A 25,014-nucleotide genomic window follows, 5' to 3' on the forward strand; every position below is an offset into this window, starting at 1 on the left:
AAAAGCAAAGGAACTGTTAATACTTCGAATATTATCCATGACATTTTTGCTAAATTCACTTTGCCCTTTCAGCAAACGTGTAAAGACATCAGGATATTGTAGTATAGGTACATGGACTTTACCCTTCTGACAGCAGAGCATAAAGTTGTTATCAGAAGGTATCTCTGCTGCAAAATGCAAAGCTTGGCAATGCTCACATACATGGGTCATGTCACCACAGCTGTGTTAAGTAATACTATTTTCATCATTAGTGAAAATGTGAGGTTGTAGTAGAAGTGCATGTCCAACCGAGGGGGTGCGCCTAGTTTTGAGACCAACATATATTTGTCTTGGTTGCACTTTCTGCGGGCTAACTTGTGCAGCTTGTATGTGAAGAAACGGTGCGTCGGTATTGACTAATGGTGGTATTGATAGGGCAGAAACAGATTGCTGATTAGTTATGTCAGTGAACGGCATATAGGATGAAGTGTGGTAGTAACTTGTTCCACATGCTGATGTGGAAGCATCCTGTTGTGAGTCTACTAATTATGATGAGGAAGAAGCCGTCTATTGTCGGCAGTGATGGTGTGCAAAGGCTTCTTCAGCCAATCTAATGGATTTAGAGTTAGGGGATTTGTGTGTGAGGGAACGGCGTTTATAAGCCTTAATCTTGTCAAGGCGATGCTGTTTTTCCTCAGGAGTCTCTTTTTGACGTAGTGCTAAAGCGGCTTTCCTTTCACTGGCATTGCCATACTGTGCATCGGTATTGACTAATGGTGGTATTGATAGGGCAGAAACAGATTGCTGATTAGTTATGTCAGTGAACGGCATATAGGATGAAGTGTGGTAGTAACTTGTTCCACATGCTGATGTGGAAGCATTCTGTTGTGAGTCTAATAATAATGATGAGGAAGAAACCGTCTGTTGTTGACGGAGATGGAGTGCAAATGCTTCTTCAGCCAATCTAATGGATTTAGAGTTAGGGGATTCGTGTGTGAGGCGACGGCATTTATAAGCCTTAATCTTGTCAAGGCGATGGTGTTTTTCCTCAGGAGTCTCATTAGCACGGCGTTGTTTTTGTCGTAGTGCTAAAGCTGATGACTCATGTTGGCACAGGTAAAGGAGTCTATTTGGCAGTTATCTGGCAGTGAAGAAGGCGTCCTGGAGTAGCTTAGTGTTAACAGATACTAATTGGCCCTGTAACTGCCCAGCAGTAGTTATGAAGTGGTAGCGGCAAATTGGCCCTGTAATTGCCCAACAGTAGTTATGAAGTGGTAACGGCAAATTGGCCCTGTAATTGCCCAGCAGTAGTTATGAAGTGGTAATGGCAAATTGGCCCTGTAATTGCCCAGCAGTAGTTATGAAGTGGTAATGGCAAATTGGCCCTGTAATTGCCCAGCAGTAGTTATGAAGTGGTAACGGCAAATTGGCCCTGTAATTGCCCAGCAGTAGTTATGAAGTGGTAATGGCAAATTGGCCCTGTAATTGCCCAGCAGTAGTTATGAAGTGGTAGCGGCAAATTGGCCCTGTAATTGCCCAGCAGTAGTTATGAAGTGGTAGCGGCAAATTGGCCCTGTAATTGCCCAGCAGTAGTTATGAAGTGGTAGCGGCAAATTGGCCCTGTAATTGCCCAGCAGTAGTTATGAAGTGGTAGCGGCAAATTGGCCCTGTAATTGCCCAGCAGTAGTTATGAAGTGGTAGCGGCAAATTGGCCCTATAATTGCCCAGCAGTAGTTATGAAGTGATAGCGGCAAATTGGCCCTGTAATTGCCTAGCAGTAGTTATGAAGTGATAGCGGCAAATTGGCCCTGTAATTGCCCAGCAGTAGTTATGAAGTGGTAGCGGCAAATTGGCCCTGTAATTGCCCAGCAGTAGTTATGAAGTGATAGCGGCAAATTGGCCCTGTAATTGCCCAGCAGTAGTTATGAAGTGGTAGCGGCAAATTGGCCCTGTAATTGCCCAGCAGTAGTTATGAAGTGGTAGCGGCAAATTGGCCCTGTAATTGCCCAGCAGTAGTTATGAAGTGGTAGAGGCAAACTGGCCCTGTAATTAGACACCGGCAGTGAACAGGCAGAGGAGCAAAGCAGCAGTAGTTATGAAGTGGTCAAGGCAAATTGGCCCTGCAATTAGACACCGGCAGTGAACAGGCAGAGGAGCAAGGCAACACGTCCGCACAGCAAGTCAACGTGAGGTAAATGACGACATTCTGCGGGATCCAAGTTGGCATCAGCGAAATCTCGCGAGATTTCGCCGACGCCATCGTGGATTCCGACATCGTCCACGCATGTGACATGTTCTTGCGGCGACGCCATCTTGAGTATCGCGGGATTTCGCCAATCCAAGATGGCGTCACTGCAAGAACATGTCGCCGGCATGGACTACAACGGTATCCAAGATGGCGCCGGCGGAAGAAGATGTCGGGGATCGTGGAGCAGCGGCGATGACTGTGTGAGTGTGAGAGATGGAGTGAGAGAAAGGGTCGTATGTGGAGTGAAAGAGGGAGGGACGTGAGTGGCAACAGGATAAAATGGATCCTAAAATTTGTTGGGCAATTTCTCCTGAGTACACCGATACTTCATATGTGGTCACAAACCACTGTTAGGGCACACGGCAGGGCCCAGAAGGGAAGGAGCACCATTTGACTTTTTGAATGGAAAATTAGCTCCAATCGTTAGCGGACACCATGTCGCGTTTGGAGAGCCCCTGTGTACATAAACATTGGAGCTCCACCACAAGTGACCCCATTTTGGAAACTAAACCCCATAAGGAACTTATCTAGATGCATAGTGAGCACTTTGAACCCCCATGTGCTTCACAGAAGTGTATAACGCAGAGCAGTGAAAATAAAAAAATCTTTTTTTCCTCAAAAATGATTTTTTAGCCCGCTATTTTTTATTTTCACAAGGCTAACAGGAGAAATTGGACCACAAAAGTTGTTGTGCAATTTGTCCTGAGTACACTGATACCTCATATGTGGGGGGAACTACTGTTTGGGCGCATGGGAGAGCTAAGAAGGGAAGGAGTGCCATTTTGGAATGCAGGCTTTGATGGAATGTTCTGCGGGCATCATGTTGCATTTGCAGAGCCCCTGATGTGCCTAAACAGTAGAAAGCACCCACAAGTGACCCCATTTTGGAAACTAGATCCCCCAAGGAGCTTATCTAGATGTGTAGTGAGCACTTTGAACCCCCAAGTGCTTCACAGAAGTTTATAAATGCAGAGCCATGAAAATAAAAAATCATTTTTTTTCCCTCAAAAATGATTTTTTTAGCCCGCTGTTTTTTATTTTCCCAAGGGTAACAGGATAAACTGGACCCCTAAAGTTGTTGTCCAGTTTGTCCTGAGTACACCGATACCCCATATGTGGGGGGAACCATTGTTTGGGCGCACTGCAGGGCTCAGAAGGGAAGGAGCGCCATTTGACTTTTTGAATGGAAAATTATCTCCAATCGTTAGCGGACACCATGTTGTGTTTGCAGAGCCCCTGTGTGCCTAAACTTTGGCGCTCCCCCACAAATGACCCCATTTTGGAAACTAGACCGCCTAAGGAACTTATCTAGATGCATAGTGAGCACTTGAACCCCCCAGGTGCTTCACAGAAGTGTATAACGCCGAGCTGTAAGAATTTTTTTTTTAAAAATTTTTCCTCAAAAAATGATTTAGCCCACAATTTTTTATTTTCACAAGGGTAACAGGATAAATTGGACCCCAAATGTTTTTGTCCAGTTTGTCCTGAGTACGCTGGTACCCCATGTGTGGGGGGGACCACTGTTTGGGCACAAGTCGGGGCTCGGAAGGGAAGTAGTGACGTTTTGAAATACCGACTTGATGGAATGGTCTGCGGGTGTCATGTTACGTTTACAGAGCCTCTGATGTGCCTAAAAAGTGGAAACCCCCCACAAGTGACCCCATTTTGGAAACTAGACCCCCCAAGGAACTTATCTAGATGTGTGGTGAGCACTTTGAACCCCCAAGTGCTTCACAGAAGTATATAATGCAGAGCCGTGAAAATAAAAAATCATTTTTTTTCCACAAAAATATTTATTTTAGCCCCCAATTTTTTATTTTCCCAAGGGTAACAGGAGAAATTAGATGGCCAAAGTTGTTATGCAATTTTTCCTGAGTACGCTGATATCCCATATGTGGGGGTAAACCACTGTTTGAGCTCACATCGGGGCTCGGAATGGAGGGAGCACTGTTTGAATTTTTTAACGCAAAATTGGATGGAATAAATGGTGGCGCCATGTCGCGTTTGGAGACGTCGTGATGTGCCTAAACAGTGGAAACCCCTCAATTCTAACTCCAACTCTAGCCCCAACACACCCCAAACCCTAATCCCAACTCGAACCCTAACCACAAGCCTAACCCTAACCCCAACCCACACCTAACCCTAATCTTAACCCTAATTACAATGCTAATCCTAATTCCAACCCTAACCCTAATTCCAACCCTAACCCTAATTCCAACCCTAACCCTATTTCTAACCCTAACCCTATATTTTTTTTATTTTATTATTTATGCCTGCCTATGGGGGTGATAAATGGGGGTGATAAATGGGGGTGTACTTACTTTTTTATTTTGATCACTGTGAGAGTTTATCACAGTGATCACAGAAACGGAGGGAAGGGGGAGGGGAGCTGATGGTAACGGCGAGCTGATGGCAACGGCGGCGGCATATAGCCACTGTCCATCAGTGGCAGGGGCTTATCGCCGCCGCCAGTCGGTGTGGGGGGGGTCGGGTCTCGGTCTTCAGCCATGGCAGATGCTATTGTGCCCACTGACGAAGGCAAAGGCAGAAACGTGCGTTGGGGCGAGCGCGCACACCCCCTGGATCACCACTGAAAGCTGAGCCTCTTTCTGCATGTAGGTAATATTGCCATTCTCGGTATAACTTTTTATTTGCTGACCTACCATCATTAGAACATGTGATATAGACATTTGTCCTATATATCTCTATTTATAATATCTGGCTCTTCCCCATTAGGAATAATAATAATAATAATTTTTATTTATATAGCGCCAACATATTCCGCAGCACTTTACAATTAAGCGGGGACATGTACAGACAATAAATTCAATACAAGTTAAGACAATTCAAATAATGACATTAGGAGTGAGGTCCCTGCTCGCAAGCTTACAATCTACAAGGAAATGGGGGGACACAGTAGGTGAGAAATGCTTGTTAATTCAGGTCTGGCAATTATAATAGGGATTTTCATATAAGGCTGCATGATCCGGTCATCAGCCCGTGTGTTTAAGTGCAATAGACAAGTATCAAGTGCAGTTATCATGTGCATGAAGGGTGTGGAGACAGATGAATAGTAGGGTGCAGATTCAGAATAATATTTGGAAGGAGGGAACAGGGCAAAGTTAGCTTGCTGAGTAGTTGATGTGATAGGCTTCTTTGAAGAGATGGGTTTTCAAAGCGCGCTTGAATAGGTCAGGGCTAGGTATCAGTCTGATCGTCTGGGGAAGTGCATTCCAGAGAGCTGGAGCAGCACGAGAGAAGTCTTGGAGACGGAGGTGCGAGGTTCGGATTACGGGGGATGTTAGTCTTAGGTCATTTGTAGAACGGAGGGCACGTGTAGGGCGATAGACAGAGATAAGAGAGGAGATATAAGGCGGTGCAGAACAGTGGAGAGCTTTGTGGGTGAGAGAGTATTGAGTGAGAGAGTATAGGAATATTTTCTTAGTAATTTTGTAATTTCTTTATGTGGTTTTTCATTGGGGTGTAGCGCCTTTTCTACAGCTACATATTGTGCACTATTTCCATAATTTTCCTCATGTCCTTCCCTGTGTTTTTTCTGAGCGCACTTTGTTAGTGAAATTTTTAAACAATAAAATTTTCTACATTATTTGTAATTATTTTGGACTAGTACATCTCTTTTTTGCCATCTATGCATGTTTTGATGTGTCCAGTACTATGATCCAGCACACGGGTTGTGCTATGTTAAGATCACTATGAAATGCAATAAATGTGTGCGTTGGCGGAATTTTCTGTTTTTTTATCATAGGAAGCATGCATATGACGGGAGGGGGGAGCCATGCATACCAGGACAGCGACGAGGGAGTAATGCATACCAGGACTAGAGGGGGGTCTGATTTTGTGGGCGGAGCCCCTCTGGGTCCAAGTTGGTGGGTGGGGCCTCTCCAGGTCCAATTTGGTGGGTGGGGCCCCTCAGGGGCTGATTTGGTGGGTGGGAACCCTCAGGATCCGATGCGGTGGCCTGGGCTCCTCAGGGCTTCAATTGGTGGATGCGATCTGATTTGGTGGGCAGGGCCCCTCAAGGTCTGATTTGGTGGGCGGAGCCCCTCAGGGTCTGATTTGGTGGGCGGGGCCCCTCTGGGTCCGATTTGGTGGACGGGGCCCCTCTGGGTCCGATTTGGTGGACGGGGCCCCTCAGGGTCCAAGTTGGTGGGCGGGGCCCCTCAGAGTCAGATTTGGTTGGTGGGTCCACTCTGGGTCCGATTTGGTGGGCGGGGCCCCTCAGGGTCTGATTTGGTGGGCGGGGCCCCTCTGGGTCCGATTTGGTGGACGGGGCCCCTCAGGGTCCGATTCGGTGGGCGGGGCCACTCAGGGTCCGATTCGGTGGACGGGGCCCCTCTGGGTCCGATTGGTTGGACGGGGCCCCTCTGGGTCTGATTTGGCGGGCGGACCCCCTCTGGGTCCGATTTGGTGGACGGGGCCCGTCAGGGTCCGATTTGGTGGGCGGGGCCCCACAGAGTCCTATTTGGTGGGCGTAGCCACTCTGGGTCTGATTTGGCGGGCGGGGCCACTCTGGGTCCGATTTGGCGGGCGGGGCCACTCTGGGTCCGATTTGGCGGCGGGGCCACTCTGGGTCCGATTTGGTGGGCGGGGCCACTCTGGTTCTGATTTGGTGGGCGGGGCCCCACAGAGTCCGATTTGGTGGGCGAGGCCACTCTAGTTCCGATTTGTAGGCCGTGGTCAATCAGCCTCCGATTTGGAGCCTGGGGTCAGTCAGCTTTCGATTTGGCGCGCCGGCCCTTTAAGACTCATTTTGGTGCGTCGGCCCTTTAAGAATCACTTTCGCGTGTCGGCCCTTTAAGAGCCAGTTTGACGCACTGGGCTTCTATATCCACTTTGGCGCACATTCTCTCTCAGGGGCATGCGTCATGTGATGAAGCTAGATTTGCATTTGTGCTGTGGGTTTCGCTTTAAGAGCTGATATTATCTGGCAGAATCTGTGTCCTGGGGGCATCATTTAAAGGTCATAGGCGTTGGCATAGTAATTGGGTGTGCCTGCGCATATCAATGAGCTTAACTGCCATTTGAATCGCCTCAGGGCATGTTTTCTCTGTGGCAAAATTTCCCCATTGAAAAGCATTAAGACAATTCATTCCAATGACGGGAAAAAAAATTTTCAAACGCAAATTGCGCAAAAACTACAAATCCGATCGACACAAAAAATACTTAGCACACCATTCGTGGACGCTGGCTTCGAAACGACACCTCAACGGCGTCTGTGCGTGTAGCGGTTCGGGCCGCATTAATTGCGGAAATCAACTTAATAATAATAATTAGATGTGTATTTCTTGAAGGAAGTACAGATAGTGGTTTGAAATGGTGCCCGGGCTGCCCCTTTAAGAGAGACTTGCCTGCTGCCCCTGCAAGACTTTCAACTCAGGATCCGTTTTAACTGTGGGTGCCTCTCAGGGGCCACTTTGGCCTCAGGGTCTGATTTGGTGGGTGGGGCCCCTCAGGATCCGATTCGGTGGCCTGGGCTCCTCAGGGCTTGAATTGCTGGCCAAGATCCCTGAGGGTCCGATTTTGTGGGTGGGGCCCCTCAGGGTCCGATGTTGTGGCTGGGGCACCTCAGGGTCTGATTGTGTGGCCGGGGTCCCTCAGGGTCCGATTTTGTTGGTGGGGCCCCTCAGGGTCCGATTTTGTGGCTGGTGCCCATCAGTGTCCGATTTTGTGCCCGGGGCCCCCAGGGTCCGATTTTGTGGGTGGGGCCCCTCAGGGTCTGATTTTGTGGCAGGGGCCCCTCAGGGTCTGATTTTGTGGGTGGGGCCCCTTAGGGTCTGATTTTGTGGGAGGAGCCCCTCTGGGTCCGATTTGGTGGGCGGGACCACTCTGGGTCCGATTTGGTGGGCTGGACCTCTCTGGGTCCAATTTGGTGGGCGGGGCCTCTCAGGGTCCGATTTGGTGGGCGGGGCCACTCTGGGTCCAATTTAGTGGGCGGGGCCCCACAGCATCTGATTTGATGGGCGGGGCCCCTCAGGGTCAGATTTTGTGGCTGGGGCCTCTCGGTCCGATTTTGTGGGTGGAGCCCCTCTGGGTCCAATTTGGTGGGTGGGGCCCCTCAGGGTCCGGTTTGGTGGGAAGGGCCTCTCTGGGTCCAATTTGGTGGGTGGGGCCACTCTGTGTAAGATTTGGAGGCTGGGGTCGCTCAGCCTCCGATTAGGAGGCCGGGGTCGATGAGCTTCCGATTTGGAGGCCGAGATAAAAGAGCCTCCGATTTGGAGGCCGTGGTCGATGAGCTTCCGATTTGGAGGCCGGGGTCGATGAGCCTCTGATTTGGAGGCCGGGGTCGTTGAGCCTCCGATTTGGAGGCCGGGGTCGTTGAGCCTCCGATTTGGAGGCCGTGGTCGTTGAGCCTCCGATTTGGAGGCCGGGGTCGATGAGCCTCTGATTTGGAGGCCGGGGTGGCTCAGCCACTGATTTGGAGGCCGGGGTGGCTCAGCCTCCGATTTGGAGGCTGGGGTGGCTCAGCCTCCGACTTGGAGGCCGGGGTGGCTCAGCCTTCGATTTGGAGGCCGGGGTGGCTTAGCCTCCGATTTGGAGGCCGGGGTGGCTCAGCCTTCGATTTGGAGGCCGGGGTGGCTTAGCCTCCGATTTGGAGGCCGGGGTGGCTCAGCCTCCGATTTGGAGGCAGGGGTCGCTCATCCTCCGATTTGGAGGCCGGGGTCGCTCAGCCTCTGATTTGGAGGCCGGGGTGGCTCAGCCTCCGATTTGGAGGCCGGGGTGGCTCAGCCTCCGATTTGGAGGCCGGGGTGGCTCAGCCTCTGATTTGGAGGCCGGTGTGGATCAGCCTCCGATTTGGAGCCCGGGGTGGCTCAGCCTCCTATTTGGAGCCTGGGGTCGCTCAGCCTCTTTTTTGGAGGCCGGGGTGGCTCAGCCTCTGATTTGGAGGCCGGGGTGGCTCAGCCTCCGATTTGGAGGCTGGGGTGGCTCAGCCTCCGACTTGGAGGCCGGGGTGGCTCAGCCTTCGATTTGGAGGCCGGGGTGGCTTAGCCTCCGATTTGGAGACCGGGGTGGCTCAGCCTTCGATTTGGAGGCCGGGGTGGCTTAGCCTCCGATTTGGAGGCCGGGGTGGCTCAGCCTCCGATTTGGAGGCCGGGGTCGCTCATCCTCCGATTTGGAGGCCGGGGTCGCTCAGCCTCTGATTTGGAGGCCGGGGTGGCTCAGCCTCCGATTTGGAGGCCGGGGTGGCTCAGCCTCCGATTTGGAGGCCGGGGTGGCTCAGCCTCTGATTTGGAGGCCGGTGTGGATCAGCCTCCGATTTGGAGCCCGGGGTGGCTCAGCCTCCTATTTAGAGCCTGGGGTCGCTCAGCCTCTTTTTTGGAGGCCGGGGTGGCTCAGCCTCTGATTTGGAGGTCGGGGTGGCTCAGCCTCCGATTTGGAGGCCGGGGTGGCTCAGCCTCCGATTTGAATGCCGGGGTCGCTCATCCTCCGATTTGGAGGCCGGGGTCGCTCAGCCTCTGATTTGGAGGCCGGGGTGGCTCAGCCTCCGATTTGGAGGCCGGGGTGGCTCAGCCTCCGATTTGGAGGCCGGGGTGGCTCAGCCTCTGATTTGGAGGCCGGTGTGGATCAGCCTCCGATTTGGAGCCCGGGGTGGCTCAGCCTCCTATTTGGAGCCTGGGGTCGCTCAGCCTCTTTTTTGGAGGCCGGGGTGGCTCAGCCTCTGATTTGGAGGCCGGGGTGGCTCAGCCTCCGATTTGGAGGCTGGGGTGGCTCAGCCTCCGACTTGGAGGCCGGGGTGGCTCAGCCTTCGATTTGGAGGCCGGGGTGGCTTAGCCTCCGATTTGGAGACCGGGGTGGCTCAGCCTTCGATTTGGAGGCCGGGGTGGCTTAGCCTCCGATTTGGAGGCCGGGGTGGCTCAGCCTCCGATTTGGAGGCCGGGGTCGCTCATCCTCCGATTTGGAGGCCGGGGTCGCTCATCCTCCGATTTGGAGGCCGGGGTCGCTCAGCCTCTGATTTGGAGGCCGGGGTGGCTCAGCCTCCGATTTGGAGGCCGGGGTGGCTCAGCCTCCGATTTGGAGGCCGGGGTGGCTCAGCCTCTGATTTGGAGGCCGGTGTGGATCAGCCTCCGATTTGGAGCCCGGGGTGGCTCAGCCTCCTATTTGGAGCCTGGGGTCGCTCAGCCTCTTTTTTGGAGGCCGGGGTGGCTCAGCCTCTGATTTGGAGGTCGGGGTGGCTCAGCCTCCGATTTGGAGGCCGGGGTGGCTCAGCCTCCGATTTGAATGCCGGGGTCGATCAGCCTCCGATTTGGAGGCCAGGCTGGCTCAGCCTCCGATTTGTAGCCTGGGGTCACTCAGCTTTCGGTTTGGTGTGCCGGCCCTTTAAGACTCATTTCGGTACGCTGGCCCTTTAACAATCACTTTGGCGCGTCTGCCCTTTAAGAGCTAGTTTGGCTCACTCGGCTTCTAAATCAACTTTGGCGGACATTCTCTCTCAGGGGCATGCGTCATGTGATGAAGCTAGATTTGCATTAGTGCTATGGGTTTCGCTTTAAGAGCTGATATTATGTGGCAGAAGCTCTGTCCTGGAGGTGTCATGTGATGTTCGTAGGCGTTGGCATAGTAACTGGGTGTGCCTGCGCATATCAATGAGCTTAACTGCCATTTCAATCGCCTCAGGGCACGTTTTGCCATTTCCCATTGAAAAGCATTGAGACAATGCATTCCAATGACGGGGAAAAAAATTTTCAAACGCAAATTGCGCAAAAACTACAAATCCGATCGACACGAAAAATACTTAGCACACCTCTCGTGGACGCTGGCTTCAAAACGACACCTCAACGGATTCTGTGCGTGTAGCGGTTCGGGCCGCATTAATTGCGGAAATCAACTTAATAATAATAAGAAGAAAAAGAATAAGTTAGCAGCGTTCGGATTACAATATAGTGGTTTATTGAAAGCACTATAAATATAAGAAATCGGATTACAATATGTTGCTTGAACCTAGAGGTTCAAGCACCATAAATATAAATAATAGTAAATTATTGATTTCCTCCAGGTAGGATAAAATTAGAATTAGAGACCTCAATCTAGGGAAAGGGGAGGTGTCAGCATGGGCTTGAAATGCAGAATGCTGTATTTTAGTCCCAGTCCATCCCAAGTCACAATATCCAGAAAAAGGAAATGTTTACAGAAGTGATGAACATTTAGCGTCCAAACTCTGTTTAACATATTTTATGGGGGGAAAGACAGATGTAAAAGCCTGCTTCACTGATCAAACCCATGATTCTTCCCTCCTGGCCTGAGTTTGGAACTGATGCTCAGCCTATGATGTTGCCATGTTAATTATTGCTAGGCAACTTCCTTTTATGGTGAGATGCCCCTTTAAGATTCCATCCTCGGACTCCATTATGACATTACTGATGACATGTTAACATTCCACCACAAGATTCCATTATGACATCATAATGCACCGCCACTACTTAACCAAGTGCTTACTGCCTAGGTGTCATTATTGTCAGTGATTGGCTGCGAAGCTGGTGATATACTGACTGCGCTTGGATTTGTTGGAAATGCCTTGCATTTCTTCACATAAACGTGAAGTGTTAGCACTACTCCAGGGGATTCTTACCACCCATGCCCCTGACAATGTGCTACCAATACCCGATGGCGTCCTCAGCTTCACTTACCGGCTGGTTATGAAGCTAGTGAGCGACTGCCTGACCAAATACCAACAAGGTCGTATAAGCTCAGAATATCTTGAGCATTTACAGATGAACATCAGGACATTAGTACAACAGGTAAGTAACAGACAATCTGGGCAAAGCATATAAAACAATAATGGATAATATTCATAAAATACAAGTTGGGGAGGGGGGCGGTGATAGCGTGGGCCTGCGTGCTCTACAATGCCAGGGCTGAATCTTACTCTCAGTCCACCCTGGTCACAATATGCAAAAAAAAAGTAAATGGTTACACATGTAAAGAATATTTAGCTTCCAAAACCTGGTTAAAATAATTTTGGGTGGGAAAGACGGATATAAAAGCCTGATCAGAACAGCAAAGCCATGGCTTTCCCTCTTTCCCTGATTCTGGTTCTGATGCTTAACCCATAATGTTGCCAACTTAATTGTTCCTAGAATGTTGCTAGGCAACTTCCCGTTATGGTGAGATGCCCCTTTAACCCCTTCACCACCTTGCGATTTTCCGTTTTTGTGCTTTCGTTTTTTTGCTCCCCTTCTTCTCAGAGCCAGAACATTTTTTACCATCAATATAGCCTATGAGGGCTTGTTTTTTGCAGGCCGAGTTGTAGTTTTTAATGACACCATAGATTATATATATTGTACTTGAAAACGGGGAAAAAAATTCAAATGCGGTGAAATTGCAAAAAAGTGCAATTCCACAATATATATTTTTTTTTTATTTTAAATATTCACTAAATGCTAAAACTGACCTGGTAATATGATTCTACAGGACAGTACAAGAATGCAGATACCAAACATGTATAGGTCCTTTTTTTTTTACTTAAGTGGTGGAAAAAAAATCTGAACGCCGGCCATGGGTCGGTGTTCATAAAAGATGATCAATGGACAGGCACACTGGTCTTCTGCAGACCCCCGGCTGTCATGACAACCCATCGCAACCCCCAGAGTCATGTGACAAGGGCTCTGATGAGCGAGACTTGAGACACGGTTTCGGTCCGAATGTCTTAAATGCCGTTGTTAGTGATTGACAGCAGCATTTAAGTGGTTGACAGCCAAAATCCATCTGCATCTATTTGCGGGACATGACAGCTGATCACACCATCAACTGTCATGTGTGGGTAGAGATGCAGGCTCTATCGCTGCCTAAAAAGACAGGCACACGACCATGGACGTACCTATACTTTCAAAGTTGTAAATGAGTTAAGATTCCGTCCCTGATTCCATGATGACATCACTGATAACATGCTAACATTCCACCACAAGATTCCACTATGACATCATAATGCACCGCCACTACCTACCCAAGTGCTTACTGCCAATCACTGTCATTGTTGTCAGTGATTGGCTGCGAAGCTGGTGATATACTGACTGCGCTTGGATTTGTTTGAAATGTCTGGAATTTCTTCAGATAAACTTGAGGAGTTGGCACTACTCCAGGGGATTCTTACCACCTATGCCCCTGACAATGTGCTACCAATACCCGATGGCGTCCTCAGCTTCACTTACCGGCTGGTTGTGAAGCTAGTGAGTGACTGCCTGACCAAATACGACCAAGGTCGTATAAGCTCAGAATATCTTGAGCATTTACAGAAGAACATCAGGACATTACTACAACAGATAACAGACAATCTGGGCAAAGCATAAAACAATAATAATGAATAATATTCACAGCACATGAAACAATAATGAATAATATTTATAAAATGCAAGTTTCTTTACATGAAATATGTATTTTGGCCAATAGCAATATAATTTATAGCTTATAAGAAATATCCATATATGTATTAATTGTAGCTTTAGATTGCAGGAGTAAAATGGTGACATAAATAGCGTCCTATATTCTCTACTTTCTCTCATGATTTTTCTTTCTTGCTTATTTCCATTTTTATAGACTGAAGAAAGATCCCAATATGGAGATTTGGCCTTTTTTAAACAATTGGCCCAAGAGGTCCTGTATGTACTAGAGTTTATTGCCCGCCCACTGAAGCATTTGGTAAGAATCCATCATCTTCTATATCTCAGGTCTTTCTTGTCTGATCTTCTCCAGATTACTAGTCATATATCAGATTGTCATATTTCTCATGTTAGAAGCCCCCTGTCCGCTCCAGGCAGATACAGGATCTTTTATGGCAGCCTGTCTCTGCTCCATCCTCTGTGGTGATAGTCTGTACTGTTCTCAGTGGTGCGGACCTTTCATATCACATCTGTCTCGCTTTATCTTCACAATCTTCCTTCTTGTAAATGCTGCAGTTCTGGTAATAGATGTTATTGGAGAACTGTTGTATATACAAGTCCCTTATATATTAATGTGGATGTACTGGACGGCCGTGTATATTCCCCGCCATTATGTAAATCCAGGTTTAGTCTGTCCTGTCTTTTGTGTACTGTAATTTAGTATTTGTGAATTGTTATATTAATTGCACATATTACATCCATCAGGAAACACCGGCCGGTGACTCCAAAGAGGGGCAACACCGAAATATCACTGACCCCAATACCAGTGAGCCAGGGCTAAAAAGTGATCTGATTGAAGGTAAGCTGATCATCTCGTATTCCTACAAATGTTAATATTATGGAGACACCAGAGTATATATAAATTTACTCCTCTGTATGAGGCCGGTGATGGTTCCTGAACCTCCTATAGAATGTAATGGAGAGGTCTCATGCAAATCTGAAAACCCCTCTGGTTCTCTCTTCTGGGATCTTCTCAGCCCCAAAATGCACAAAGAACCTCACAGGGTCCCCATCCAAGTCCTTGTCAGATCCCGAACAATTACACCTTTATGGTAGAGTATATCTATCTATGGATGTGCCATAAGTATATACAGTATGTGCAGAATATTCATATAACTAGTATTATACCATTTACTTGTCTTTCCTTCCTTATATCGATGTGTTATATATTAAGTACTGATATCGTCTAATACATGATGTCTCATTATTTTATCATTATATTAGAGACAACTGAGCCGGCAACTGCTGATGGTGGAATATCTGAGACACCAGAGATCCCCGAATCTGCCAGTGTAAGTATCAGAGAAAACATCTGTATATCATCAGATAACGGGGTATGAATTACACATCACATGTTACACCCCAGAGTACAATGGGTTAACTCTATTCTTAATGTAGATTGGACCAATTATTATTATTCCTGTCTCCTCTGTGTGATGTCCCTTACCATCCCCTCCATACAATGATACATGTGTATGGAGGATATCCCTATAATATAATAGTGTCTGGGGAGCGTCCTGCTGGTATCATGTCCTCTACATCTGCTGCAGGGTAATCAGCGGGGACAGAATGTGGAGAAGTTCCTGCATCTGCAGCTTTTATCTTCCTGCAACTTATATATCTTATTGTCATTTCTTATTCTTCTAGGCCATACTCAGATCATTGACCCCTATGAGAAAACCAAGTAAGAGCGACTATACCAAGATCAAAGAGATCGGCAGTGGATCTTTTGGGTGAGCGTTATGTATAATCTACATTTTTCCCAAACTCCTTATGATGATGCCTCTGTCTATATGTCCTGCCTTATGGAAATTCCTGTATCTGAGTCCACGTCTAAATGTTACTGTATTCCAAGATCCGTAACATTTTTATTTTCTCATCCCATAGAGCTTTGTAAGGACTTGTTTTTTGTGTGTCAAGCTGTTGTAATCGGTACCACTGTGCACTAGATCTAATCTACATCTAGTCATCTAGTCCACATCTATTTGTCACGATTCAGCTCAGTTATCATGTGATATGGATGAAAGCCTCCCATAAGTGATCATTTATGCTGAGTTATTTTGTGTATTTCCAAACATTGATTTCTAGTGACGGCCATACATCTAGTATTAACTATTAGTGACGAGCGAGTATACTCGTTACTCGAGATTTCCGAGCATGCTCGGGTGTTCTCCGAGTATTGGATGTGCTTGGAGATTTAGTTTGTGTCACCGCAGCTGCATGATTTGTGGCTGCTAGACAGCCTGAATACATGTGGGGATTTCCTAACAAACACACAATCCTCCTCACATGTATTCAGGCTGTCCAGCAGCCACAAATCATGCAGCTACGGTGACACAAACTAAATTTCCAAGCACGACCAAAGTATTCGGAGACCACCCGAGCATGCTCAGAAATCTCGAGTAACGAGCATACTCGCTCATCACTATTAATCACTATTAACTATTAGGATCATTTGACATATAGACAGACTGTTAGTAAGAATTCTGTATAAATTATGGATTTTTCTCCTCTACAGGGCCATCAACTTAGTGCGTCATAAAGACACAAACAAGGTATTCGCCATGAAGAAACAAGACCGGAGTAAACTGGAACTTCCAAAGTATCTTGAAATGGCCTATCTGGAAAGGGACATCGCAATATTCGCTGATTGTCCCTTTGTTGTCTCCACGCTTTGTTCCTTCCCAACTAAACGACATCTTTGTATGGTCATGGACTTTGAAGCAGGTAAGACATATCCATTGCATATATGTTAAGCCCATTTCTGCTTAAATATATAAAGGTACCAATGTATTTATATGTCATTAATCTACATGCTCATAAGAACAGTTTAGGAAGGTTGCCTTTTTCTGACAGATAATAATTTTCATTGCTTCTTATTGCATTTTTTTCTGATGTTGGGCGATCAAAAACACTGCAATTCCATCTGAGTTTATTTGTTTTTTTATTATTTATTTTGAATGGAGAAAAAGTGATTTTTATATTTATTTTCTTTCCCCAAATATTTTTATTATTATTTTATTTTTTAGTCTCCATAAGGGACCTGAACTTGCGATTATATAATCGTAATTACTATGTACTGCAATATGGGCATTGCAGAATATGGTGAAAATCTTGGTCCCCTATGAAGCCAAGTGACACACTGAGCTTCACAGAAGTACCATAATGGCAAGGATAGTAGTCTTCCGCAGACACTCAGCAGCCATAGCAAACCACTGACATGGAATGGGGGCGATGAGTGCTTAGAGCAGCTCACCTCCAGGTCACCTGCTGTAAATGCCGCTGTCAGAGATTCACAGTGTAATGTAAGCGTTTACCAGCAGGGGCAGATCTCAGCTCTCTTTTTGTATAGGATTACTCTGCAGGATACAGTATATGCTCTACATCACACAGTGTATCTCTATGATTGACTCCCTGCCCCAATGTCTCAGCTTATTTCTCATTCACACTCTTCATGTGTAATTTACATTGTAACAAACCCTCACCTGTCATATTTGCTTTCTGCTCTAGGAGGAGACTGTCAGACTCTCATTGATATATATGGTCGTTTACCCCTCGCCTTGACCCGCTTGTACATTGCAGAAACGGTTCTTGCTGTGGAATATCTGCACAGCTTTGGTGTGGTTCATCGAGACCTGAAGCCTGGAAAGTAAGTGAACGCTGCAGTATAATAAAGGGAGAGACAGTTATAGTTTGGTATACAGTCTATGGGTTATTACTTAGGGCTGACAATATCTTTTCTTTCACAGCCTCATAAGATCATCATCTGGACATATCAAAGTCACAGATTTTGGGCTTTCAAAACTCGGACTTATGAGACCAACATCAGACATTTACAAGGCTCGAACTAAAGACATCGCCAGAGAGTTCCGTGATAAAGAGGTTAGCTATAGATTGAAAACTTATTCTTTACAGATCTGATCTATTTCTGCTTCTCTCATATTTTCTCACATAGAAAACTTTTCCACTGATATTATTTGTCACAGTAATTTTCATTGATCATCTTCTCATTGTTCTGTTGGTTTCCAGAGGAGAGGCACCTTGCATTATATGGCCCCAGAAGTCATCTTACAGAAGGGCTATGGAAGGCCTATTGACTGGTGGTCAATAGGGATCATCACATTTGAATTTCTTACCGGCTATTTGCCATTTAACGGAAGCTGCCAAAAAGAGATTTTGCGCAGAATTAAAAAGGGTAAGTAAAATAATCTGAATGCTGTGTGATGCCATAGTAATTTGGTTCAGTTGTTAGGTTCATACTTTGGTTTAGTTACTTGTTGTTTTTGATAGTTTTTTTAAATGATAGTAAATGTAGAGACATTCTTTTCGGTAACATTTACTTTTTATATAACAGAAGACATCACTTTGAAATTTAAAAATCTTGCTGTTCATCCTGATGCTCAAAACTTCATTACTCAGCTGCTCAGAAAAGATCCAACACATAGACTCGGGACAGGTAATGTATATAGTAGTATTAATAATGACTTTTAACTCCTCTGTGACCTGACAAATAGATCATTTCCATGAGGATCAGCACTGAGGTCTCTGCGTTACCTCCTTGTCTATTTCCCATTCTTCATGCCATGACTTACAGTATATTTTGGCTCTGCTCTGTCTTCAGTTTAGATTACCATAAAATGTACAGTCTTCCTAACATTGTCTGTATCACTTTTTTCTTGTCTTCCGTTTCCAGGAGGAGCAAATGAAATCAAGAGTCATCCATTCCTGAGTAAGTTAGATTTTGAGAATCTTGAAAATCAGGAGCCAGAGTTTAGGCCAATTCTTAGGTCAGAGGAGGACACCCACTACTTTCCCAGTAAGTAGAATGAGACGTCATCTGGTTAAAGCTGCCGTTTGTCTTGTCTTTTATTTTATGTGACAATATGTTTCCATCATTATTAGTAATAACATGGTGACTGTCTGTGATTATATTAATAATCTCTGATAATACTTGTATTTTGTAGCTGGCATTCAGAGACCCAAACATATGGATTCAGATGAGTGTGACACAAATGAGGAGGTCAGTGATTGGCCAGAAAGCCTAAACTATGTGTCATCTTCTCAAAGACTTTCTAAGGTAAGTATGTGATCTGTAAATAAACAAAACTATAACTAAAATAGTATGAAAATATTATATGTATATATATTTATATTTAATTTTACTCTGTGTATTTTAGCTATATGCAACCAATACCAGGATGATGAGCAATGAAGATAATGAGCCATCTCCAGATTGTTCTCTAGAGACCAGCACAAAACACTCAGATGTGTGAGTAGATTATTATTATGGGGTATAGTACTGACATATCTTCAGAATACCAAATACAAGACGCATATGACACAATACTAAATCCAGAACCTACCGCCCCATGATTGATCATCACTGTAATGCCTGTCTTGTCATAACGCTGGAGATAACAGCTGATCATTGTGACCAGCCTTTCATTTCCATTTCATTAAAGCCCTTTATTACTAGTTATTCTTCTCTCTTGCTGACAGAAGGAAGTCCTGTGCAAGGTATACCCTTCATTTTGTCCAAGTGTCCTAATTGCCCATAAAAAAACGAGTCTTTTTATTTTTAATTGCTTTCACTTGTAATTTGTTTATTTTTCTTCTACCAAACAGGCAGAAAGAATCTTCTCCTACTAGAAATGATGGTGATAATCAGTGTTTCACTACTGAAAACAAGTCACCCTCTCCCGTATTGTCAGGTATGTGCAGGTCTATAGGACATCTTGTTGTCGTCACTGATCAAAAGGTGTACTGTAAATGTTACATGAGGGCTCAGAAAATCACTGCTTTTTTGTGCCTTTAAAATAAACAACAATCCAACACGTTAATGTATAAAATTCTCACTCTTTTGTGCTGTGCATTAAAGGTATAAGGGGCCATACAGTCTGGTGCCTGATACTGATCATGAATAATCTGCCCATGGCTCGATCAGGCCCCAAACTAACCCTATATATACCCTTAATGTGCCACAGATGTTTTAACCCCTTAATCCCCAAAGCTGTTTTCGGTTTTGCGTTTTCGTTTTTCACTCCCCTTCTTTCCAGAGCCATAACTTTTTTATTTTAAGGTCAATATGGCTGTGTGAGGGCTTATTTTTTGTGGGACGAGTTGTACTTTTGAACAATACCATTGGCTTTATGAAGTCGTGTAACAAAAAATGGGAAAAAAATTCCAAGTGCAGTAAAATTGCAAAAAAAGTGCAATCCCGCACTTAATTTTTGATTGACTTTATTGCTAGGTTCACTAAATGCTAAAACTGACCTGCGATTTTGATTCTCCAAGTCATTACAAGTTTGTAGACACCAAATATGTCTAGGTTATTTTTTATCTAAGTGGTGAAGAAAAATTCCAAACTTTGCAAAAAAAATTGCACCCTTTTCTGTGACTCGTAGCATCTCCATTTTTCATGATCTCTGGTTGGTTGAGGGCTTATTTTTTGCACGCCGAGCTGACGTTTTTAATGATAACACTTTTGTGCAGATACGTTCTTTTGATCGCCAGTTATTGCATTTTAATGCAATGTCGCGGCGACCAAAAAAACACAATTCTGGCGTTTCGATTTGCTTTCTCGCTCAGTCATTTAGCGATCGGGTTAATCCTTTTTTTATTGATAGATCGGGTGATTCTGAACATGGTAATATCAAATATGTGTAAGATTTATTATTTTTTATTGTTTAATTTTGGATGAGGCAAAAGAGGGGTGATTTAAACTCTTGCTTTTTTAATTTTTTTATATTTTTAAAAACATTTTTTTTTAATTTTGGCATGCATCAATAGCCTCCATAGGAGGCTAGAAACTGCCATAACTCGATTGCCTCTGCTACATAGAGGAGATGCATAGATCATCTCTATGTAGCAGAATTACAGGTGTGCTATGAACGCCGACCACAGGGTTGCGCTCATAGCAATCTGGCATCAGCAACTATAAAGATATGACTCTAATCTTATGACTTGATATGAATCTAATCTTATAGGAGTTTATCATTGACTTGTTTTTCTTACTTTTTTATATGATTTTCCAGTTGAGAACAAAAATAAATCTGCATTAAACCTGGGAGAAGAGAAAAACCCAGAAATAGTAGCAGAGACAGAGCCTAGCAGAGGTAAGTGTAACAATAAGGTCTATGTTGTGTGATGTCGGCGACTGAGAATAATTCATGAAGAGGAGATGTTATATGTCAGTGGTGGATTGTCTCATCTATGACTGACAATGATCATTGACTTGTTTTTCTTTTTTTTATATGAATTTCCAGTTGAGATGAAAATTACATCTGCATTAAAACTGGGAGAAGAGCAAGACCCAGAAATTGTAGCAGAGACAGAATCTAGCAGAGGTAAGTGTGACAATAAGGTTTATGTTGTCTGATGTCGGCAACTGAGAATAATTCACGAGGAGGATATATTATGTGTAGTGATAAGCGAGTGTGCTCTTTTCTCGAGTTTTCAGAATATGCTCGGGTGTTCTCTGAGTAGTTTGGGCGTGCTCGGAATTCAAGTTTTAGTCCCCACAGTTGCATGATTTGAGACTGCTAGACAGCCTGAATTCATGTGAGGATTTCCGAACAAACGAGCAGTCATCCCGTATGTATTCAGGCTGTCTAGCAGCTGCAAACCATGCAGCTGCAGGGACTAAAATTTAATTTCAGAGCACGCCCAAAATACTCAGAGAACACCCAGAGAACACCTGAGAATGCTTGGAAAACTCAAGTAACGAGCACACTTGCTCATCACTACATATAATATATCCTCCTCGGGAATTATTCTCAGTTGCCGACATCAAACAGTCAGTCCCTGCAGCTGCATGATTGGCGGCTGACAGCCTGAATACATGTGGGGATTGCCCGTTCTTTAGCAAAAATCCCCACATGTATTCAGGCGTTCCAGCAGCCACAAATCATGCAGCTGCAAGGACTAAAACTTAATTCACGAGTACGCTCAAAATACATGGAGAACACCCGAGCATGCTCGGAAAACTCCAGTAACGAGCACACTCGCTCATCACTATAAGTCAATGGTGGGATTTTCACATCTATGACTGACAATGATCAATGACTTGTTTTTCTTACTTTTTTACATGGATTTCCAGTTGAGACAAATACATCTGTATTAAAACTGGGAGAAGATCAAGACCCAGAAATAGTAGTAGAGACAGAGCCTAGCAGGGGTAAGTGTGACAATAAGGTCTTTGTTGTCTGATGTCGGCGATTGAGAATTATTCACGAGGACGATATATTATATGTCACTGGTGGGATTTTCACATCTATGACTGACAATGATCAATGACTTGTTTTTCTTACTTTTTTACATGAATTTCCAGTTGAGACAAATACATCTGCATTAAAACTGGGAGAAGAGCAAGTCCCAGTAATAGTAGTAGAGACAGAACCTAGCAGAGGTAAGTATGACAATAAGGTCTATGTTGTCTGATGTCAGCGACTGAGAATAATTCACGAGGAGGATATATTATATGTCAATGGTGGGATTTTCACATCTATGACTGACAATGATCAATTACTTGTTTTTCTTACTTTTTTACATGGATTTCCAGTTGAGACAAATACATCTGCATTAAAACTGGGAGAAGATCAAGACCCAGAAATAATTGTAGAGACAGAGCCTAGCAGAGGTAAGTGTGACAATAAGGTCTTTGTTGTCTGATGTCAGCGACAGAATAATTCACGAGGATGATATATTATATGTCAATGGTGGGATTTTCACATCTATGACTGACAATAATCATTGACTTGTTTTTCTTACTTTTTTACATGAATTTCCAGTTGAGACGAAAAATACATCTGCAATAAAACTGGGAGACGATCAAGACCCAGAAATAGCAGCAGAGACAGAGCCTAGCATATGTAAGTGTGACAATAAGGTCTATGTGGTCTGATGTTGGCGATTGAGAATTATTCACGAGGAGGAGATGTTAACTCCCAGTTATACGATTGCCACATGTATGATGATTGACAATGATCACTGACTTGTTTTTTTTTTTACTTTTTATATGAATTTCTAGTTGAGAAGAAAAATAACTCTGCAATAATAACACTGGTAGAAGAGCAAAATGCCCAAATAGTAGAAGAGCGAAAACCTAGACGACGTAAGTGTGATAATAAGGTCTATGTTGTTTCATGTTGGCCAGTGAGAATAATTCATGTGGAGAAGATGCTATCTGTCATTGGTGGGATTGTCACATGTATGATGACTGACAATGATCCTGTTCCTCTGCACGGATAAGATTTCTCTACCGTGCTGCCACAATGACACCGAAGCAGTATCCTCTAATATGGAGTTCCATTACTTACATTAGTTTTATATCTCTTCTCCTAGGTTCCATCTTCCGCCGGATTATATCATCCTGCCGGCGAGGATTATCCAGGGCCGCTCGCAGCATCAGAAGATGCATGTGTCCAATCTGTCATTAGGGCACCATATACATCTAGTACAGCAAGTCCATCATCAAAGCTGTACTTGGGCAGCACGGTGGCTCAGTGGTTAGCACTGTTGCTTTGCAGCACTGGGATCCTGGGTTTAAATGTCACTAAGGAAAACATCTGCAAGGAGTTTGTATGTTCTCCCCGTGTTTGCGTGGGTTTCCTCCGGGTACTCCGGTTTCCTCCCACACACCAAAGACATACTGATAGGCAATTCCTAGTTTAAAAAAAAAAAAATAATAAAAATTCTGAATTAATTAATGTTCCTTTGTAATAGAATATTTCTGAAATATATGGCATACCAATACTGTACGTCATACATGTTTGAAGCACCCTCATGAAGTTTTGTTTTTTCACTAAATGTGTATGTATTGTAGTGTGGTGGGGTAATATACTTCCCTACTGCCGTCTTCTCTGGGATCACGCTCTGTCCGGCTCCACTTTTGTGTGATGTCATAGCTACATAGTTACATACATAGGTTGAAAAAAGACCTAGGTCCATCAAGTTTAACCTTTCTCCACCAATTGTCCATTTTGTCACTAAATTAAATATAACCCGCAATGTTATGTGTATTGAGGAAATCATCCAGCCCTTTTTAAAAGCTGCTGTAGTGTCTGCAATTACTAGTTCTTGTGGTCGGCATTCCACAGTGTGATTGCTCTAACTGTAAATAACCCTTTCCTATTTAGCTGTCGGAATCGCCTGTCATCGCTCTTTAGCTCACTGTATACTCTCGGTGTGAGCGAGAAGTTTCTTCTATAATGCAAGCCTATGGCGCCTTGTTCTGATGCTCCATAGGCTAACATTGTTAAAGGGAACCTGTCACCTCATTTTTCAGCTATAAGCTGTGGCCACTGCCTTATGGGGCTTATCTACAGCATTCTAGAAAGCTGTAGAAAGGCAGTGGCCGCAACTTATAGCTGAAAAACGAGGTGACAGGTTCCCTTTACTCACTACATACTTGCCAATGTGGGAGATGATGTGACCTGGTCATCATCTAGCCGTAACAATTATTCCCTTATAAAAGCTTCTAAAGACATGCATAACCAGTAGGACTTGGGCATCCTAGGACAGTCCTACTTGGACTATATTCACGTTGGACTATGATCAGTGGCTCTGTCGGTATTTGTGTCTGAAGCCTCGGGAATGGGATTCAGATGTTCGCACCAACAGGAACATTGACTACAATGATGCAGGCAGAGTCAGTGTTCTATGTTGGCATCATTATATGCCTATTTGAGGCAGGCACCAAGATGCCATCTTGGTGTCTGCCTAAAAAAGTCATACAAGGCCAAAAATTATGTCCTACAGAGCACACAGTGACTCCATCTACATCATTAAAATCAATGGCTTCATTAACACAAACATCAGAAAACTTTATTCTAGGGCTTCAGCTGCAAGCCTCCGACCGTAGACAAAGACACAATGTGAGCTTAGATTAAGTAATTAAGTTATAGCCATCAAGAAGAAAGAAAAAAAATGGATCTAGCTCACTGCTTGTAGTCCAAATGGAGACTGCAAAGAATAACTTTTAAATAGTCTGTGGTCTGGCGCATGGGTCGAGATACATACCAGGCTAGCTCCATAGTCAGATAGCCTGTTGAGAAGTATATATGAAGGGAGAGGAGATGTAAGAAGTACACAATAAGATCACAATAAAGCACATCAAGGTAAGGTATTGTGGCATCAAATATTAGTCCAGTATAATAAACTGTGATGTGGACCACTATATTAACCCGTATTCAGTAGATGAAAAAGAACTGAAGGGTTAAAGAGAGCCAAAACACTTATAAAATAAATCAATAGTAAACCTCCCTCCATATATACTTCTCAACATTTGCACTCAGGACATGGTTTTAGATGTACTTAAATTAATGCATTTAGCAACAATATACATCTGAAATTTTTTTTTTGCATAGGGCTTAGCGTATTTTACACATTATATTG

At 44.7% G+C, this 25,014-nt stretch overlaps 1 protein-coding gene across 1 annotated transcript in view; it reads left to right on the forward strand.

Annotated features, from left to right (window-relative positions):
* LOC141052768 (microtubule-associated serine/threonine-protein kinase 3-like) overlaps window positions 1–23,651 on the forward strand; it is a 110,413-nt gene extending 86,762 nt beyond the window's left edge. Inside the window, exons 3-23 of the mRNA XM_073550072.1 lie at window positions 13,778–13,879; window positions 14,326–14,419; window positions 14,845–14,912; window positions 15,268–15,353; window positions 16,139–16,347; window positions 17,131–17,269; window positions 17,370–17,502; window positions 17,650–17,815; window positions 17,975–18,076; window positions 18,314–18,436; window positions 18,585–18,697; window positions 18,798–18,889; window positions 19,246–19,331; window positions 20,655–20,735; window positions 20,886–20,966; window positions 21,719–21,796; window positions 21,950–22,027; window positions 22,181–22,258; window positions 22,410–22,490; window positions 22,649–22,732; window positions 22,963–23,651. Of these exons, the coding sequence (XP_073406173.1) occupies window positions 15,292–15,353; window positions 16,139–16,347; window positions 17,131–17,269; window positions 17,370–17,502; window positions 17,650–17,815; window positions 17,975–18,076; window positions 18,314–18,436; window positions 18,585–18,697; window positions 18,798–18,889; window positions 19,246–19,331; window positions 20,655–20,735; window positions 20,886–20,966; window positions 21,719–21,796; window positions 21,950–22,027; window positions 22,181–22,258; window positions 22,410–22,490; window positions 22,649–22,732; window positions 22,963–23,057 (1,881 nt within the window). The 5' untranslated portion in view covers window positions 13,778–13,879; window positions 14,326–14,419; window positions 14,845–14,912; window positions 15,268–15,291 and the 3' untranslated portion in view covers window positions 23,058–23,651. The remainder of the gene's footprint in view (window positions 1–13,777; window positions 13,880–14,325; window positions 14,420–14,844; window positions 14,913–15,267; window positions 15,354–16,138; window positions 16,348–17,130; window positions 17,270–17,369; window positions 17,503–17,649; window positions 17,816–17,974; window positions 18,077–18,313; window positions 18,437–18,584; window positions 18,698–18,797; window positions 18,890–19,245; window positions 19,332–20,654; window positions 20,736–20,885; window positions 20,967–21,718; window positions 21,797–21,949; window positions 22,028–22,180; window positions 22,259–22,409; window positions 22,491–22,648; window positions 22,733–22,962) is intronic.
* Window positions 23,652–25,014: the final 1,363 nt, after the last annotated feature.

This window comes from Dendrobates tinctorius, unplaced genomic scaffold, assembly GCF_039654945.1.
Source record: "Dendrobates tinctorius isolate UK_male_01 unplaced genomic scaffold, ASM3965494v1 ptg000162l, whole genome shotgun sequence".
Classification (NCBI taxonomy): domain Eukaryota; kingdom Metazoa; phylum Chordata; class Amphibia; order Anura; family Dendrobatidae; genus Dendrobates; species Dendrobates tinctorius.